At 48.5% G+C, this 17235-nt stretch overlaps 9 protein-coding genes across 9 annotated transcripts; 6 read left to right on the plus strand and 3 right to left on the minus strand.

Moving 5' to 3' along the window:
* Positions 1-1396: 1396 nt before the first annotated feature.
* On the minus strand, positions 1397-2943 carry FMAN_06650 (uncharacterized protein; the record flags this gene model as incomplete). The annotated part of the gene is made up of 3 exons (XM_041826541.1): positions 1397-1674; positions 1736-2682; positions 2735-2943. The coding sequence occupies 3 exons, from the start codon at positions 2941-2943 to the stop codon at positions 1397-1399; spliced, it is 1434 nt and encodes a 477-aa protein (XP_041677594.1).
* Positions 2944-3449: 506 nt separating this feature from the next.
* On the plus strand, positions 3450-4111 carry FMAN_06649 (uncharacterized protein; the record flags this gene model as incomplete). The annotated part of the gene is made up of 2 exons (XM_041826543.1): positions 3450-3780; positions 3828-4111. The coding sequence occupies 2 exons, from the start codon at positions 3450-3452 to the stop codon at positions 4109-4111; spliced, it is 615 nt and encodes a 204-aa protein (XP_041677595.1).
* Positions 4112-4992: 881 nt separating this feature from the next.
* On the plus strand, positions 4993-6333 carry FMAN_06648 (uncharacterized protein; the record flags this gene model as incomplete). The annotated part of the gene is made up of 3 exons (XM_041826544.1): positions 4993-5210; positions 5267-5685; positions 5750-6333. 3 exons carry the CDS (start codon positions 4993-4995, stop codon positions 6331-6333), a joined length of 1221 nt encoding a protein of 406 aa, XP_041677596.1.
* Positions 6334-7276: 943 nt separating this feature from the next.
* Positions 7277-8539, minus strand: FMAN_06647 (putative C6 finger domain protein; the record flags this gene model as incomplete). The annotated part of the gene is made up of 3 exons (XM_041826545.1): positions 7277-8050; positions 8097-8399; positions 8447-8539. The coding sequence occupies 3 exons, from the start codon at positions 8537-8539 to the stop codon at positions 7277-7279; spliced, it is 1170 nt and encodes a 389-aa protein (XP_041677597.1).
* Positions 8540-9023: 484 nt separating this feature from the next.
* On the plus strand, positions 9024-9992 carry FMAN_06646 (uncharacterized protein; the record flags this gene model as incomplete). Its single annotated transcript, XM_041826546.1, has 1 exon — positions 9024-9992. The coding sequence occupies one exon, from the start codon at positions 9024-9026 to the stop codon at positions 9990-9992; it is 969 nt and encodes a 322-aa protein (XP_041677598.1).
* A 1309-nt stretch (positions 9993-11301) lies between these two features.
* On the plus strand, positions 11302-12978 carry FMAN_06645 (putative maltose permease (MalP); the record flags this gene model as incomplete). The annotated part of the gene is made up of 2 exons (XM_041826547.1): positions 11302-11537; positions 11601-12978. 2 exons carry the CDS (start codon positions 11302-11304, stop codon positions 12976-12978), a joined length of 1614 nt encoding a protein of 537 aa, XP_041677599.1.
* A 544-nt stretch (positions 12979-13522) lies between these two features.
* FMAN_06644 (uncharacterized protein) lies at positions 13523-14407 on the plus strand (the record flags this gene model as incomplete). The annotated part of the gene is made up of 1 exon (XM_041826548.1): positions 13523-14407. One exon carries the CDS (start codon positions 13523-13525, stop codon positions 14405-14407), a length of 885 nt encoding a protein of 294 aa, XP_041677600.1.
* Positions 14408-14927: 520 nt separating this feature from the next.
* Positions 14928-15514, plus strand: FMAN_06643 (uncharacterized protein; the record flags this gene model as incomplete). The annotated part of the gene is made up of 2 exons (XM_041826549.1): positions 14928-14998; positions 15061-15514. 2 exons carry the CDS (start codon positions 14928-14930, stop codon positions 15512-15514), a joined length of 525 nt encoding a protein of 174 aa, XP_041677601.1.
* A 356-nt stretch (positions 15515-15870) lies between these two features.
* On the minus strand, positions 15871-16745 carry FMAN_06642 (uncharacterized protein; the record flags this gene model as incomplete). Its single annotated transcript, XM_041826550.1, has 3 exons — positions 15871-15934; positions 15983-16082; positions 16130-16745. The coding sequence occupies 3 exons, from the start codon at positions 16743-16745 to the stop codon at positions 15871-15873; spliced, it is 780 nt and encodes a 259-aa protein (XP_041677602.1).
* Between the last annotated feature and the right edge of the window lie 490 nt (positions 16746-17235).

Genomic DNA, 17235 nt, shown 5'->3' on the forward strand with positions numbered 1-17235 from the left:
CCAGAAGTTGCTCGCTTCATAAAGGACCGAGAGACATGAAATTAGAGACTTCGGCTTAAGGGACATTTATCTAAGGGGTAATTGGATATTGGCCTCTTGACTTTTGAAGTGGACAGAAATGCTAAACTGCCAAGCGACGGGACGTTGGGTTCTGTCGCCAAAAGCCGATGCTCGTAGGCGACAAACTAATTTTAAGCTCTTTAAGGTTAAACTAGTAGAGTTCTAGTCCTATCGTGCGAGGAATCAAGAGAAAATATGTCCAAGCTGGCGACCATGGCGGTTTTAACTATCTGAGCTGTTAAGTTGAGATTCATGCAAGCTTGAGCCTCACGAAATCTTCATGTGCAGGGTAGGCAATATGCCTACCTCAGACATAATGCCCGTTCAAGTCTAACTGCCATTCGAGTTGACAATCATATCTGATATATTCCTTGAATAGTTGGGTAGCTAGTAGGCGGGCTCGCTCCCGTGATTCCGGGTAGGCCCTCCAGCTTGCCCACTTTCCCAACGTTCGGCACCCCATACCCGAGAGATCACCAAGCAGATCTTTAACAATTGTGCCAAAATCTGCGGAGTTGATCCTTCGCGCCAGTGACTGTCCTTTCACGATCTCTTGGCGCCTAGTAGGACCGAAAAGGTTGATCATTTCTTCTGCACTGCAACGTTTGATGGGACACAGACTTCCCCGGAGATTCGTGCCACATGCCTCGCTGTCAATTACCCCCGGCTTCCGAGTGAGATCTCCAGATGGAGTGGGGATGTCTCCATGCGACCCAATAGTGGGACATATCCTGCGGCGCAGTTGGTTGAGAACCAACATGTCATTTGAAAACTTGGCGGGGAATGCGGCACAGTTATCTCGAACCTGTTGATGAGATGCACCAAGAAGGGGTAAGCATGATGACATGGATTTTCTTCGCAATATGATCTATTCCGCGTGCCAGAGCTTTGGCATTGTTATACCGTGCCAACTTGCTGACAGATATTATTCCTGACCTCGTATATCTTCATATATATATTGCCCAATGTAGATATCATCGCTTCAAATGATTCGACCTATATCTGATGATATAACAGGCACCACTTGACCATAGCTCCAGGCAGCTTAACATTATTTTGCTGTCTCTCAGTGCCGGGTACGGCGCTGTCATCTTGATTTTGCCTAACACTTAAGCTCTCATAGAAACTTCTTTTCTCCGTACTGGTTATGCGAAGCATCGGATACTTTGGATAATGGAGTAGACAAGAAACATCATGGGTCTATAATTTCGTTCTGTATTAGCCTCTTCAACCTCTTCACATCCCACCATTGACTTCTAATTACCATTATATACTCTCGCCCTTACCACGTACTCCTAGTCTCCATGCTCTTTTCTCACCAAAAGGCTCGAGTTTCCTAGGTTGCTTTCCTTCCAAACCGTCTCCACACCAGTCCTTTCTCCCACCAGCGTTCTTTTTGAGCCACTAGGACCTGCTTAGTTGAATCTGTATCCTCCTCTTGTGTTTCTACGTGTCTCTTCCGGTAGCCGTCCCAGATCTCTTGCCTGTTCCTTTCATCAATGTGAGCCTGATCCTGCTGGTCCAGAGGAAGAGCGTTGATCGCATCCCGAATCTGGTCGCGTCGAACCCTCTCAGCTTTGATTGCCCCCGGGCTAAACGAACCGGGTGAATTCACTACACCGATGTTAGTATCCATTCCCATGGTATATATCGGCTGCAAGTGTGATAGTCTTACTGTCAGCGATGGAAGACGCCTCAAGCGACCGTAGCGCGGGGCTATAGTGACTGATCAATCGAATATTGTAGAGGTCTCCGAAGTCTCGTTCAGGAATAAGACTCATATCAATGATGTCCCTCTCAAATTGCGAAAATATTTCGTGCTGGAAAATGAAATGACTGCTCAATACGATATCTGCTTTGAGGTCATCGAGCACATAAAAGTCACAAGGAATCTTAATCCTCGAACTTCGGAACTGCCAATTAGAGTCACGAATAATACCAGTAGTGGTATCCAGAGACCCATCGGCATACTCGACGAGGTGCCTGTGCTCAACCCCCTTATCAATCTCCAGGGAGTGCCGCCTAGCAAAGTCTGCTGATATGAGCATTGCGTCGCAGCCTGTGTCCGCAAGAGCAATTGAGGGTATATCATCAAAGCTTCCCTGTAGACAACAGGTATCATCTTCGATAAGATTAAATCTGAATCGAGGGGCAAACTCCCTCAGCGACTTTGTGATTCGATGGGCGAACTTGGTCAGAGTACCTGTAGCTTTGAGAAAGGTCTGACTCAGGATGAGGTCCTGAGTGCACTTTGGGAGGATGCAACAGTCAAGCAAATGATGCTCTGATTCCCCCAAGAAAGTAAAAGGAACATCTACCGTACCACACGATCTAATTGTTGCCCCAGAGGGCAGTCGGAATATCGCTTTCGTACGGTCCTTGGGCACTAGTCCAAGCGACTCGACAAGTTGCTGAGAAACGAAGTTGCGTTTCGCGCCAGTATCAGGCAGCGCGTCGATCTGAACTTGGTTTGGGCCTACCAGAGCCTTCACGGTGTAATCTGTTGCGCCACTGGAATAGGTCTGGTGTCCAGAAGTGAAGTCGTGACGAATAGAATAATATGGATCGGTCGTATATTTTTTCAGCTGACTCACTAACTCTAACGATTTCTGAAGCTCGCGACTTCCATAAAAGTCAGCAGCTGTTAAGGTGCGATGAACTTTCAGCTACGTACCGAAGTAGTTCTGATGGTGTAACCAGGGTATCACTAGTAGCTTGTATGAATTCGTTATCTTGCCGATGCCACTCGCTGAGTTTAATACTTGGTAATAGAAGAGGCGCTTCGTAGGAAAATATTGGCGTGAGATCTGTCACTGGCATCCTAGATCGAAGACTTCCACCCTGCGCCTGAGGATTTCGCTCAGGTCTGGTATTAAGCTCCATGCCGGGTGCGCTGACTAGAGGAGTGAATGATGCATCTTAAAATGGCAAATTTATTCTGAGTGGTACAGTAGGATTAATTTAAGGAATAGCAAGTAGTCTCCTTGTAGGAGTGTCGATACGTCGATCTGTTTGATGAGAGGGTAAGAAAGCAAGAAGACTTTGTAACCGGGACGGGAGCGCCTTTTTGGTATTCTAGTGCTATGTGTCAAGGCGACGGTGGCTGTATATAAGCTGCACTGTTGTCAGGCTTCTTGTCGGGCTGATTCGGCTTACACCAATCAAACTCTTTGAGGAGATGCTGCCTGATGTTTTGTGATTGAAATTACAATTTGAACACGTCATTGGAGGGTGGTCAGCACCAGGCTGCAGGCCTAACTCCAAAGAATTACAGAACAGCCCATCTCGTGATTCCTGTATGTGATTTCTTACGGAATTGAGGGTTGTTCGTTGCTCACCATCCCGTGTCTATGACCTTTATGCGGATGCGAAACCTTTTTGATATTGAGATGAATGCAGGTCAGGCTGCAGTTCGACCCTCACTAGGATTCTCAGCACTCTCGTCATGGATCGTGTCAGACAAGGATCAAGAACTGCTGGTTTTCCGAAGATTCGGAGAAATCAGTGCTCGAAATCTCCTTTATCTACAATGCGAATTGTTAAGCATGGAAAGCAAGTTGAAAGCCTGGGATAAGCAGGTTGAAGGTAGCAACGATACCGCGTTGGAACAGGTTGCAGAAACATGGGAAATGATGATTGAACAGGCCGAGGCCGGGAAAACAGAAGCAAGGGACATGTTGGAGCTTGTGAAACAGCTGCGCATCAAAATTGAAGAATATCGTATGTGAAATAGACCCGACTATAAGCTTCTGCTTACTCTTGTATAGATGAAGCGCTAGATCTACAGAGCAGGATTTCTCTGCTCAACAGCCCTGACCAACGCGCCCTTATAGTGGCTCGAAACGAACTCCATGGAGGGCCTCTGCGAAGAGATGGTCAAAAACCGAATCCCATATTAGGAGGGAGAGGAAAGGATTACCTGGACGAGGCAGAGGATCTGATCTCCCTTAAAGCTTCAGCAGCGGTCGACCCATTATCAAAATTGCTACGGGCTTACTGGCCAGGTCGAGGGCGTTTTATTATCCTCATGAGTACTGTCGTAGTTGACTGAAAGCCATTCACTAACGCAAAGATCTTGAAATCAGGAAGAATTATCCAGGGACGGACGGCGTCGGATCAGCCATTTTGACGAACGATCAATCACGATAGCTGTTGCTCTCGTCAACATTTTACTCGCCATGATCTTACTGGTCGGTTCGATAAGCAGTCTATACTATGTGAAGTCACCGCCAGCAATTCTTGGTACCATATGCGGTTTTACGATACTATTTGCGTTGAGCGTTGGCTTGATCACAAACGCGAAGCGAGCAGAGATAATTGCAGGAAGCGCAGCGTAAGTAGTACTCTATCTGTATTTCAAGAGTTAAGGGAAGTGACTGGGTATGCTAACGTGTATGGAACCAGTTATGCAGCAGTCTTGGTGGTTTTCGTTGGCAATGGGGATCAAACGGGCTGTAAGTGCAGCTAAGTTTTGAAACAATCCCCAGACAGAGCCAATCCAAAGGGCTATCATAATACAGGAAACATAGAAACCAGCAACAACTTGATGCCAGGCAGTGGGGGGGATGCAGCATCATTGAGCTGTCTGGTGTAGGTTACTTGGTTTAAATGCAATTTTTGTTGGGTCACAAAAGGGCGGAATTCGGATCTCATAATATTCCAACGAGTTACTCAAGCTTCACACCATACATTGCCAAGCTCAACGTGATCGATGATGAGTGGCTGGTTGCGGCATGTCTGCGGCATGTTTCTCCGCCCGAGGCCCCGTGTTTAGCCTAGGTTACAAAAATGAGGTCATATTTATCAGCAAGACAGCTACGCCCTACCAACTACATATCAATCAGTGGCTTCTTAAACCCCTCCGATCGCAGTAATTTGAAGAATGAGGGAAAATGCAGAACATCTCAGCACAGCACAAATCACCATTTAAAAATGTCAGACGGTTTTGCAAAGCTTCCTTCAGGCGCTCAGCTTCAGCCAACGCCTTACCAAGTCTCCATTGCAGACGACAAGGTCGATGAGCTTAAGCAGCTTGTGAAACTTGGAAGAGTCGGACCGCCGACTTACGAATCTACGCAAAACGAACATAATTATGGAGTCAGCCATCAGTGGCTAACTGATGCGAAAGCTGCTTGGATTGACTTTGACTGGTATGTGCTACCGCCTGTCCCCAACTTGCATTGCCGAGGTCTAACCTTTGGAACAGGCGCGCTGCGGAAAAGCACATTAATTCCTTCAATCACTGGACTGTACCCATCAAGGACGAAAAGGGTGATTTTACGATCCACTTCACGGGTCTCTTCTCCTCCAAGCCCGATGCTGTCCCCGTGGTAATGCTGCATGGCTGGCCGGGTAGCTTTCTAGAGTTTCTAAAGATCCTCTCCATTCTCAAGGAGCGCTATACCCCCGAGACGCTCCCTTACCACGTCATTGTACCATCTCTCCCCGGCTATGCTTTCTCGGATAAGCCGCCGCTGGATAAGGACTTTGGCATCAGAGATGTTTCCCGCATTGTGAACAGTCTTATGGTTCAGCTCGGTTTTGGAGGTGGCTATATCGCTCAGGGCGGCGATATCGGAAGCAGGATTTCTCGCGTGCTCGCAGCAACTTATGATGAGTGCAAAGGTATGAAATCAAGATGCGAATCGTCCACGAGATTGAAGGATTCCACTGACTCGATTTTCTATAGCTGCTCATCTCAACTTCTGCCTGATGGCGGAGCCTGCGATAGCGCAGGGCGAAGTCTCGGAGGCAGAAAAGAGAGGCCTCGAACGTGCAAAGGACTTTGACAAGCTGGGTACCGCCTACGCTTTGATGCACGCCACAAGACCAAGCACCATCGGCCTCATCCTCTCGTCATCGCCTCTCGCGCTTCTAGCCTGGGTCGGCGAGAAGTTCCTGAGCTGGAGTGACGAAGATCCTCCCCTCGAAGAGATTCTTACCTCTGTGTCTCTGTATTGGCTGACAGATAGCTTTCCTACGTCAATCTTCCCGTATCGCCAGCGCTTCGACCCAGATTATCCCGGTGCACATGATCACCCGAAGTGGAAGATCAGCAAGCCATTGGGTTACAGCTGGTTCCCGTTTGAGCTCGCTCCTATTCCTGTGAGCTGGGTGAAGACGACGGGAAATCTTGTGTTCTGGAGGGACCATAAGCGAGGAGGTCACTTTGCTGCGCTGGAGAGGCCTGAAGATTTGTTGAAGGACTTTGGGGAGTTTGTGGAGCAGATCTCGAAGGATGGGTCTTTGAAAATCGAAGGAATCAATTTGTAGATCGCGGCGCTTTATCTTGCTCCAAGATGGATTGAATGGCCATGGATCAGTTGAGGAATGATTAACCGGCTTCTAAATACGATTCCTCATTTTCTTTCGTCCTTGATCCAAGCCATGCGAATTATTGAGGTATCCAATTGTAAAGGTAACCCATTCGATGATCTCACATGACTAAGCACGTGATGTCAGTCCGCGGTTTTTGGAGGTGGAGGTTTCACCGTTTGGCGCTCTGTTGAGTTGACAGGCACACAGCCAGAGGACAGTTAGCTATGGCCATTTCTTTCGCTATCTTTTCCGGCTCGGTTTGCGCAACAAGCCAGGGCTATTGAATTCCAGCGACAAAGCCCAGCCGTGAAACTGAGGACGCGCTCACTGTGCCCTTGGTGGTACTAAGCGCGCCTCTACTCGATGCGACTGACACAATGAACACAGCGCTGCCGCTGCAATTGCGAGCTCGGCCTCCATACTATACGCCGCCTCGCATCTCCACTCACCTTGAAAGAAGTCTTTAACCAGATGTGTCCCTCCCGAACCCGCCAGATCGATGCCGTGTCAACTCTGATCCCCCCGTTGCCTGACAATTCCGAGCGAGACTATAACATTCCGAATGCTATAACCGATCGAGAGAACATTGAGCGAGGAGTAGTTGGAGACTGTCGCAGCCGTCATGGACGAGACCTGATCTGTGTACTCAGCCAGCACCACTGCCTTTCGCATTGTCATGATGCCTTTCGTCGATGCTCTGCATCCAAGCACCATTGTCAGAATTGGGGATGAGTCGTTCACAGTCCATCGCGTGTCGTACCTACCAGCGCTTTTCCGCCTCCTAGTATCGTGCAATTAGGCGTACTCTTGAGGCGACACGAGCCTTCCATTCAGGTCATGTACGAGCCCGTCAATCGCATGACCTCCCGAGCMCCTCCCAAGCCAGCCCGCCAATACCTCATCCAAATATGATTTCGCTCTGAAGCAGCGCATGTACTGCAACCTCATCCGCATGATAGCGCTGGAGATACAGACAGATCGCCGGGCATTCCACCCTCGCTCGAAGCTCGACCCACCATATACTCCGTCCTGCCTTGCGATACCATATATACAGGAGCAACAACGCGACAGGGTCTCTAGCAAGGAGCAACTCCTTGAAGGCGCCTTCGATCCTGTGCGTGAAGAGCTGTGTTTGTCCCGTTGTGACTTGGCTATCCGGTAGATAAAGAATGCCCGACACCGCATGCGCAGCGTAGAAATAAGGATTCTCCGGGGTAGATGTCTCTTTCAGCCGACAGACAGCGACTAGTTCCTCTGGTATACCGTGTATCCCGATTTCTGGTAAGGGCGCTTGCATCTGCGCAATCGTAACAGCCATGACGCGAAACAGACTGTCATTTCGTAGAGGATCTACCATATTCCACAGGGACATCTTCCCACTGATCATGGACACCCAATCCAGGTCGTCGTCGCCAGTCTGCAGAGGCCAAGAGTCCTCGGGCCTGTACGCATCTGGTGATGAGAACGTCAGGACGGCCAACGCGGCTGCTGTGCCCCAGATCGGGTCCTTGTCCTGTGTCTTAATGGGTTCGCGTAACTTCTTATTAAAGAGCGCTGTGCTTTGTGACCAGTGATAACATTCTTCTAGACTCCGGGGAGAGCTTGATGAAGTGTTTAGATAGCGATCGTATGTAAGTGCCACGGCTAGAGAAGCGTGCATCAAGCAAGGGTTCTGTGCCAATTAGCCCAGTCGGACACATTCCGCGTGTCGCGCTTACAGTGAAGGCGAGTTTGAACAGCCTCCGATTGACGTCGACCATGTTCCCATCATCAGGCGTCAGGAGACTCCTCGTATAATATCTCGTCACAAAGTCTTGACATTTCGCATTGAGCTGATAGATGGTATACTCATCAGAGGTCCACACAGCGCTCGCGACAGGTCTTTGAGGCGACGGCTTGCATCGAACCACGGCCCTCACGGTGTTGGGAGTAATAGGGTGTAGATCGGGTACGTTCAGTCCAAAGTTACACAACACCCCAAATGAGCAGCATTTTTTACACCGAGGTTTGCTCTCATCGCACTGACAAAGTTTAGTTGAGTCGCAATGAATGGTCAGGGTAGATTCACCTTGAGTTTTCTCAGCTTGCAATTACGACAGCCATATCTTGACCGCCGCGCTGGTTTCTTCGGGCGCATATGGTCCACACAATTCGCAGACATTTCCACAAAGCTTTACTAATTGCCAGAAACCGCGGGATATTGTCATCGTTGAGAGAATTTGACCCTGAGCTGACAGGATATGGAGGTACGATCTATTTTCGCGATGCACTAACCTCAATTGGTTGGGGGGCTTTCACACGCTAGCTGTTTTGCGGATGCACGGCGATTTAATTGGCGGATTGACGATTCAAGAACTCTGGGTATTATCGCGAAGAGATCAATATGATTTGAGGAAAACCTCATGGAAATGCTGTGTTGGAGGTATAAAGAAGACACGTCCTTCTGTTATGTTAACATCTTTTGTCTCTACCATTAATACACCAGAAATCCTCCATCTTAAATCGAAATGTCTACTCATCTCGCTGCTATCTGCCCAGGCAAAGGCCAACCCTTCCAAGTACAAGCCCGATCCACTCCAAAACCAGGGCCAGATGAACTTCTCATCGCCGTCAAGTCCGTCGCTCTCAACCCAGCGGATGTCATCATGCGAGACCAAGGTCTTTTTATAACAGAGTATCCTACTGTTGTTGGCTTCGACATGTCCGGTTTGGTGCTACAAGTCGGCGAAAATGTTCCAGCTGGCGATGATGGCTTCCAACCTGGTACTCGAGTTGCTGCATATTCAGCTTCGGCATGGAGAGGTTGCGCTCCAGATTATGGTCCTTTCCAAGAGAAATGCCTAGTTCCGTGGCAACATGCTGTTCGACTCCCAGATCAGAACATGTCGTGGAATCATGCTGCGACGTTGCCTGTTTCTGTGCAGGTACCTCTTAGCGCATGGGACATGATGGGAATTCCTAGATCATACGATGAACTTCCTTCCCAAGATCTTGGCCAGTTGGAGAAGAAAGAGGTGCTCTTGATCTGGGGCGCATCATCCAGCATCGGCACCATGGGCGTACAGACAGCTCGCTTGAAGTGTCAGGATCCCAAGTCTCCCTTCGCCGCGGTCTATGCCACTGCTGGGTTGGCAAACCACAATTATATACGCTCGCTCGGTGCCCATCGTGTGTTTGACTACAAAGATCCAAAGGTTGTTGAATCAATCGTCTCCGCCGCAAAAGAAGACGGGTTGATCATTCGACATTGTTTCCTCGCGACTGGAAACCTGTCCTTGTGTCAATCTGTGCTCAAAGAGTTTGTTGATTCAAACTCAGCTGAAGGAGCTGCGATAGCTAAGATCGGGTCGGCACCTTGGATTCCGGCAGACGCTGAGAACGTTGATGGAGTTGAAGTTACTTTCGTGATGCCATCGGCGGTTGAAGAAGAAAGACTCGAGCAGTTCAAGTATTGGATTGGAGCTTATTTGAGCAAGAACTTGTCTAATGGTGGCATTAAACCAAGCCCCGAACCAAAGGTTGTAGGTAAAGGTCTGGAGTTCCTCAACGGCGCTTTGGATAAAATGTCTGAGGGTGTTAGTTGTACAAAGTTAGTGGTGGAAATTGGGGAGTGAGATAGTATCACAGTGGGGCCTTCCTGGGGAGTGTGAAAACTACCAATGACTAAAAATTAATTTATAAAACACTCTTCACAAAAAGAGTCGTCCAGAACGCACAATGATCAGTTTTGCGTTCTGCTGGAATCTTCAGTGTTATCTGTCTCTATCGTTCTGACACTACAGGGTAGTCACCTTCATTTTCCAAGGAGGTTCAATGGTACCAATCCCAGCAGCCTTCACTTACGTTTCGGAACTTCCCGTGTTCCAAAAAACCCAGTTTTATGACCCTTGACTCCAATTGAAGATATTTTCGCATGGTCCCGTGGATAAAAACGGCTCATATGTCGCGAGACCACGCTCCACGCTCCGATCCTCGGGAGACTAATTACCTAAAACGGACATTTCTTCCAGTGACCACCAACGCCAATTACCAAACAGAAAACCCCTGTATGACTCTGTCTCCGTTCCCGTTACCGTGTTGTCACTGTTCTAAGCGAATATTACCTTTCACCATACCACACGATCGGGTGAAAGGGTGGATCAATTGGTTCCGTAGCCTCGATCGCTCGCTTCCTGACACAACCTCGCCATGCACCAATCAAGACGCCGCACCATAAACCAAGTCACGTTGCCCAATCGATGATGAAATGACCCTCGCCTCGACACCCTCTTCGCTCAATAAACATAAGCATAATACGCCATGAAAATAAACTTAAAAACCTCCGCCAAGCTAAGCTCTCACATCAATGGCGAGAGAAGTTCCCCTTCACCAGTCAATGATGTCTTGTCGCAACTCAGGGGAATGCAGAATTCTCGGTCTTGTCCGACCACTCTAACTAATACAAGCAAAGATCATCCTCCCTCCTTTCAAGCTCGTGCCCCCCCAGGTCTGGAGTAGAAAATCCGGGGTGAGTTTGTCTTATCGGACCGACAGGACACAAAACTCCACGATCTCATGACCCCGTTTCCCCATACAAAATTCCGTTCAGATTCATGGTCTGACGAGAAATCGAAGATCATGTCGGTCCGACATAGCGAATCTCAAGAGATTTGAAGCCATCACGAGGCTCAGGTCTTGGCGAAGATGAGCTGAGTCTCGCGTTGAACAGTGTCGGGCCGACATGTTCTTGGCTAGACTGGTCTGGGGGGCCCTGGGGTGAACCCTACGCCAGAACCTGGAGAGACGGGTTGTTTGTGGAGATTTAGCATAAGAATCCCCAGCTTCCCCAGCTTCTCTCCTGTTTCTTTCCCAGCATCAGCATCACTTCTTCATTCTCTCCATACAAGGGATCCTTCTACATAACATCTCTTGACACTGACAGTCATGTCTTCACCAAAGGATCTCGCTCAGGTTGAGCACGTTGATCCCGACAAGATGACCTTTGACGAAGTTGAGCGCCCTGCTGCGCGCGAGGCCAATGATCGCGAACACACCCTCACTCTCCGCGATGCACTCCGCCTGTATCCCAAGGCCATTGCCTTCTCCCTCCTTTTCTCAACTGCTATTATCATGGAAGGTTATGATTTGAGTTTGTTGGGTAGTTTTTACGGTTATGATGCGTAAGTTGCAGTTAGCCTGGTATCGACGTCGTCGACCATGAAACTGACAGCCATACTACACAGATTCAAGCAGAAATTCGGTAACGAAGTCGACTCGAACGGCAACCCTATTGTTTCGGCCGATTGGCAGACTTATATTCAAGTTGGTGGCATGTGCGGTCAGATCATCGGTCTTTACATCAACGGTTGGGTCTCTGATGCTTTTGGTTACAAGAAGACCATGTTGGCGAGTCAGGTTCTCATGATTGGACTCATCTTCTTCCCCTTCTTTGCACCAAACCTTGAGGTTCTCTTGGCTGGAAACATCCTTCTCGGTCTGCCCTGGGGTATTTTCCAGACCCTCACTCTCGCATATGCTTCTGATGTTGCGCCCGTTGTGCTGCGACCGTATCTTACTGCCTACGTCAACCTTTGCTGGGTCATCGGTCAACTCATCGGTGCAGGCGTTCTTCGCGGTTTCAGCACCATGGGCGGTGATTGGTCCTACAGAATCCCTTTTGCTCTTCAGTGGGCTTGGCCTCCGTTCATCATGCTCGGTACCCTCTTCGCCCCCGAGTCTCCTTGGTGGCTCGTGCGAAAGGAGCGATACGAGGACGCTAAGCGATCTATCCTCTCGCTCGTCACTCAGTGCGACGTTCCTTTCGATGCTGATGCCCAGGTTGAGCTTCTCAAGGCTACCAACCAGATGGAGATTGAGAACTCCGCTGGAACCAACTACTGGCACTGCTTCATGCGCAGCGATCTGCGACGAACCGAAGTCGCTTCCATCAGCTACACTGCCCAGGCTCTCTGCGGTAGCTCTCTCATGGGTTACGCTGTTCAGTTCTATCTCGAAGCTGGTCTTTCCTCCGAGCGAGCTCTTGACTTCAACGTCATTCAATATTGCGTCGGTGCTGTCGGTGTTGTTCTATCCTGGTTCCTTATGGCTCGCTTCGGTCGTCGACATATCTACATCTGTGGTATGGCCGCTCTCTTCTTCATCCTCATTGCCGTTGGAGCCCTCGGATTTGCCAAGAAGACTGAGCAAACCGGCTGGGCCATCGGTAGCTTGCTCGTTGTATACACCTTTGTCTACGACATGACCATCGGTCCTATCGCTTATACCATCGTCGCCGAGATCTCCTCCACTCGTCTCAAGGCCAAGACCATCGTGCTGGCCCGTAACTTCAGCAACATCGCCGGTCTCGTCACCAACACCCTCATGCCCCGCATGCTCGGTCGCAACTCGTGGAACTGGGGCGCTAAGACTGGTCTTTTCTGGGCCGGATGGTGTCTGTTGATCTTTATCTGGGCTTTCTTCCGCCTTCCTGAGCCCAAGGGTCGAACATATGGCGAGCTCGATCTCCTCTTCGAGCACAAGGTTCCTGCGCGCAAGTTTGCCAGCACCAAGGTTGATCAGTTCCCTACTTCTGGATCAACAGAGAAGGTTCAGGAGGAGTAAAAAGACTTGTATGTAAAAAGCGCGCCAAGACGCTGAAACGAGTTTCAATTAGTATTCTATAGCAATTTATCGCAATGCTTGATATCCATTAAAACTGCAAATTATCTTGCCTATGTGACCGTGTTTCAGCTTCCCACTCATTTGACACAATTCATTTGTTTTAGGATCTTTATCCTAAACAATGAAGAGGCTAAGGCTAAGGCTTAGGCCGGTTTATTGTCCTTTAGTGGGTATTTAGACTAGGGAGGCGGTTATAATCATTCGTTGCAATATTTATGAAGTTTGCCCACTGCGTTTGTCGCGACGCGGAAGACGCGTAGAACAAGGCAATTATCTTAGTCAGCAGCCGTGCCGTGATCTAATTTCCGTCAACAGACCATTCGCCAATCAACCAATCTTCATCTCCACCTCGAATGTTAAGTCCGATAATGTACATCCTGTTACGACCCGCGTTTATTGCTCCAAGTCTTGGACGCTAGTCAATCACCAAGGCTTTGTGAGCTCAGTGACCAATGCCAGCGATTCCGCTTCACTCGTCTTCAGCATGTCAACAACAGGTTACGTCCCTCCGCCCGACCAAACGGCCAGTCAACATGAAGGAACATCTTCCTTGGCTATCAATAATACATTCCCTCGTCGCTTCATGACACTCGTTGGCCTGAAAACATCCGCGCGCTTCTATAAACATGACGGACCATGCATACCCATTTCTAAATCTCTCATCGTTAAGAAGGGGCCATTCGTTCATCTCACCGAAGCAGCTACCATGCAGTTCGTTGCAGCCAATACATCTATTCCTGTCCCAACTGTTCACTGCTCGTTCGTGCACAAGAAACGAGCACATATAGTCATGCAGCGGATTTGCGGAACTTCTCTTGCAGAAGCCTGGAAAACTCTTTCTGAGGCTGATCTGGCGAGTATCTTCGCTCAACTTCGGCGCATGCTAGAGGAAATACGGGCTCTTGTGCCACCAAATGGCGTAGGAGTTGAGAGCTGTACAGGGGGCTCCTTACGCGACTCCCGGATACCACGTTCAAGACCCCGATTTGGGCCCTTCAAGTCGATCCAGCATTTCCATCGATGGTTACGGGAAGACCTCGAACCGGACAGTCAGCCAGATCATATTGACAACCAGGATTGGAAGGACATAAAAGAAATGGCCACCAAACAGAACGGTCCGTGGCCACCACCGGTGTTTACTCATGGAGATCTGAACCCATTCAACATATTAGTGAGGGGTGATCAAGTTGTTGGTATCATCGATTGGGAGTTTGCCGGGTGGTATCCATATTACTGGGAGTATACTTCTGCATGGTATGGAAATCGCATTCGACAGGGCTGGCAAGAGTCGCTTACCAAGTTCATGGATTCATATCCTGCGGAGCTGGAGATGGAGAAGACAAGGCAAAGATGGTGGGGCGATTTTTAAGGTCGAGAAATCTCGAAGTTTTTATAGAATATTTTTCCTTCTTGATAATAAACTTAGTATAGGTTTATTAAGGTAATTATAAATTTTGAGTAATTCTTGAAGCTATTTCTTCTAAGACTAAGTATATAAAGTCACTTTCGTTTCTATACGAAAGAAGTCGCGGCCTTGGACATAAGGCAAAAACTGTCACTATTCACAGTGCCGGTTCTGGGTCTGCACGTCTGGAGGTTGGTTCTAAAAATACCTACAAGCAACCAACATCAATAGGTTGTAGGCGCGCGCTTCGATAAATGGAACATTTGACCCCAAGAGTGAGTATTTTGATGACTGAAGCGCCTGATTATTTCTAGATCAGTACTATTTTTACTTATGTAGGGCCGTTCGTTACAAATATAAAATAGAGCCTGATATGCAGCATCGAGCTGACTGAACATCTTATGGGAACTTACAATTCCAAGCCCATACCACTTCTTATTGTTGCCTATATTCAGCACCCCATTTTATCCTTAGATATCATCAAATGGGTTTCAATAAGAACCGACTCTATATCGCATTGTATCCCAGTGGGGTCGTAAACAACGAAGAGCGTCGGTAAGTACCTTACTGTTCATCAGTCCAAAGTCTCGACTCGAGTCTGATACAGTACCTACTAGTTATCACTGGGGTTTTCTCATCGGTCCGAAAAACGAGTCAGGCACCGAAGTACCCGGCATGCGCTACCATGTCAAGAACCATCCGATGCGCGGCTGGATCTACGAAGAGATCGATCTTCCTAACGTCCGGAGCACGAACAGTCTGCTAGCCCGCATCATCATCGCCAAAGTCGAAGACGAGAAGCGGCTTGTCGAAATAATGCGTAGCGCGCCGGTCATTCAGAACGACCCAAATTGGCGTTGCCGAACATGGGTCGCCGACGTCCTTTCGAGGATAGCATCAGATGGCGGTAGGGCTGTTGGCACATCGGAGCTAGACTGGGCGAAGATTGAGAGGGTGGCTCGCGATTACGTGGCGAATAAGATAGCGACTGGAAGATACTTGGACCCGGCGGTCATGCCGTTGCCGAAGCCAACTTGGGACATGTTACAAGGGAAGGAGGTTGTACCGTAGTCTCTCTAGGCAATGAGTATATTGCCCATCTGTGCTATTACCTTGCGCACTGTGGCTGAGCCAATTTTTGACCTCTCAGCCTTATCACAGTGCCTTGGCCTCTGAAGCATTACTGCTGTATAGTCTGGGGGGTTACGGTACGGTGTCAATTGATGATCTTCAACTACCAGTGTGATTTTGGTAAATAGTTGCTCATGACTTGACTGAAAGACTGTGTAATACTAGAGAAAGACAAGAAATAAACCTAAAGAGTGTCATTTCCATCCGATATATCTTGACCCCAAACTTCTGCTGGGTCTTGAAAGCGGGCATTTCCCAGCCAAGACTCCTAAGAAATACAGTACACACACCCAGATCTAGCATTTGACGTTCTCATTGCCAGTGCTGCAGCCAGTGTTAAGGTTCTTGCCAGGATCCGAACTGGAACTTGTTAGTCCTTTGCTTCATATGACTCTAAATTTAACATACCCATCAGTTGGAGCTTTGACAAATCCAGCTTCTTCCCAGTCACCGAGACACTTTTGGCCAGAGGCGCCGCATGACTGGCACATTCTCTTCCACATGTGTGCTATTCCAGTTAGTCATTTCTCAAGAGAAACAAAAGAGTATAAATACCTTCTCCTAGATATTTCTGGGCCCAGATCTGACCGACTGATCCAGCAGGGATGTTACAGTCAATCTTACCACCATCAGTCCAGGTGTTTGTGACAGCAAGGCCAAGAGAGACTCCCAAGACATCCTTAATGGGGTTCCAATCTAAGCCACCTGAGACTTCAACTGAGACCGATTTGGACCAGCTTATAGTACGGGTACCTGAACCCTCACTCAAGCCAGTGTAAAGGCAACCTGAAGCTGTCTCCCACGGGCCCCAGTAGGATTGGGAGTCGCGGGCCTGCCACTGGTCATAGACATAGCAAGGGCCAGTGTACTGACGCTTGGACTTGTCGTCCTTAGCTTCTTTGTCTTCGACTTCCGAGACGCTTGACAATGGTACGAAGGACTGTTTGTCCTTCAGATAGACTACGCTATCAGAGTTGGGGTGCTTCTTGATGTAGTCATTGAGATCCCCTGAGTCAATGATGAGGTCTTTGGGGTGATTAGCGAGGGCGCGAGCATGAAGTTCATCAGCGTGGATCTCCCTGGCCTGTAGATCATGGGAAGTGGTAAGAAGGCCAGTGGGAGAGGCTCTGGAGAAGCCAGCGAGGGCAAAGAGAAGAAGGCTGGGAAGCATGTTGACAATGGTAAGTGAAGTATGCGAGTTGAAGCGATGAGATGTTATGATGGCGATATCGAGAGCAACGAGGAACCGCCGACAATTTATACTTGAAGAAGCACTATAGTTTTCCAGGATAGGTCACATCTTGACAATTCATTTCGAAAACCTGTTAAATAGAAGGATTTACCCCATTCCAGCAATTTCTACAATCATCACATTGAAGCTATCATCAATTACATCAGTGACCAGACCAACACGATCCATCTCGACTCTAAACGGAAGTGATCTCATTCCCTCAGGTGATCAACAGCGCTTGCACAACTGCCGATATGCATAATTGCATATGTCAGCCTAGAAGGATTTTTAAACTTTCGGACTCTAGGCGCTCGCATTATGTTCAAGATTATTGGATGAACTAGCGCAGTGCAGTTTACGAACTACCTGAATAGGAAGGCTGGGCTAGTACGAATTTCAGCATATGTTGCATGGCTACTAAAATCCTTTG

Source organism: Fusarium mangiferae (genome assembly GCF_900044065.1).
Source record: "Fusarium mangiferae strain MRC7560 genome assembly, contig: FMAN_scaffold002, whole genome shotgun sequence".
In the NCBI taxonomy this organism is placed as follows: Eukaryota; Fungi; Ascomycota; class Sordariomycetes; order Hypocreales; family Nectriaceae; genus Fusarium; species Fusarium mangiferae.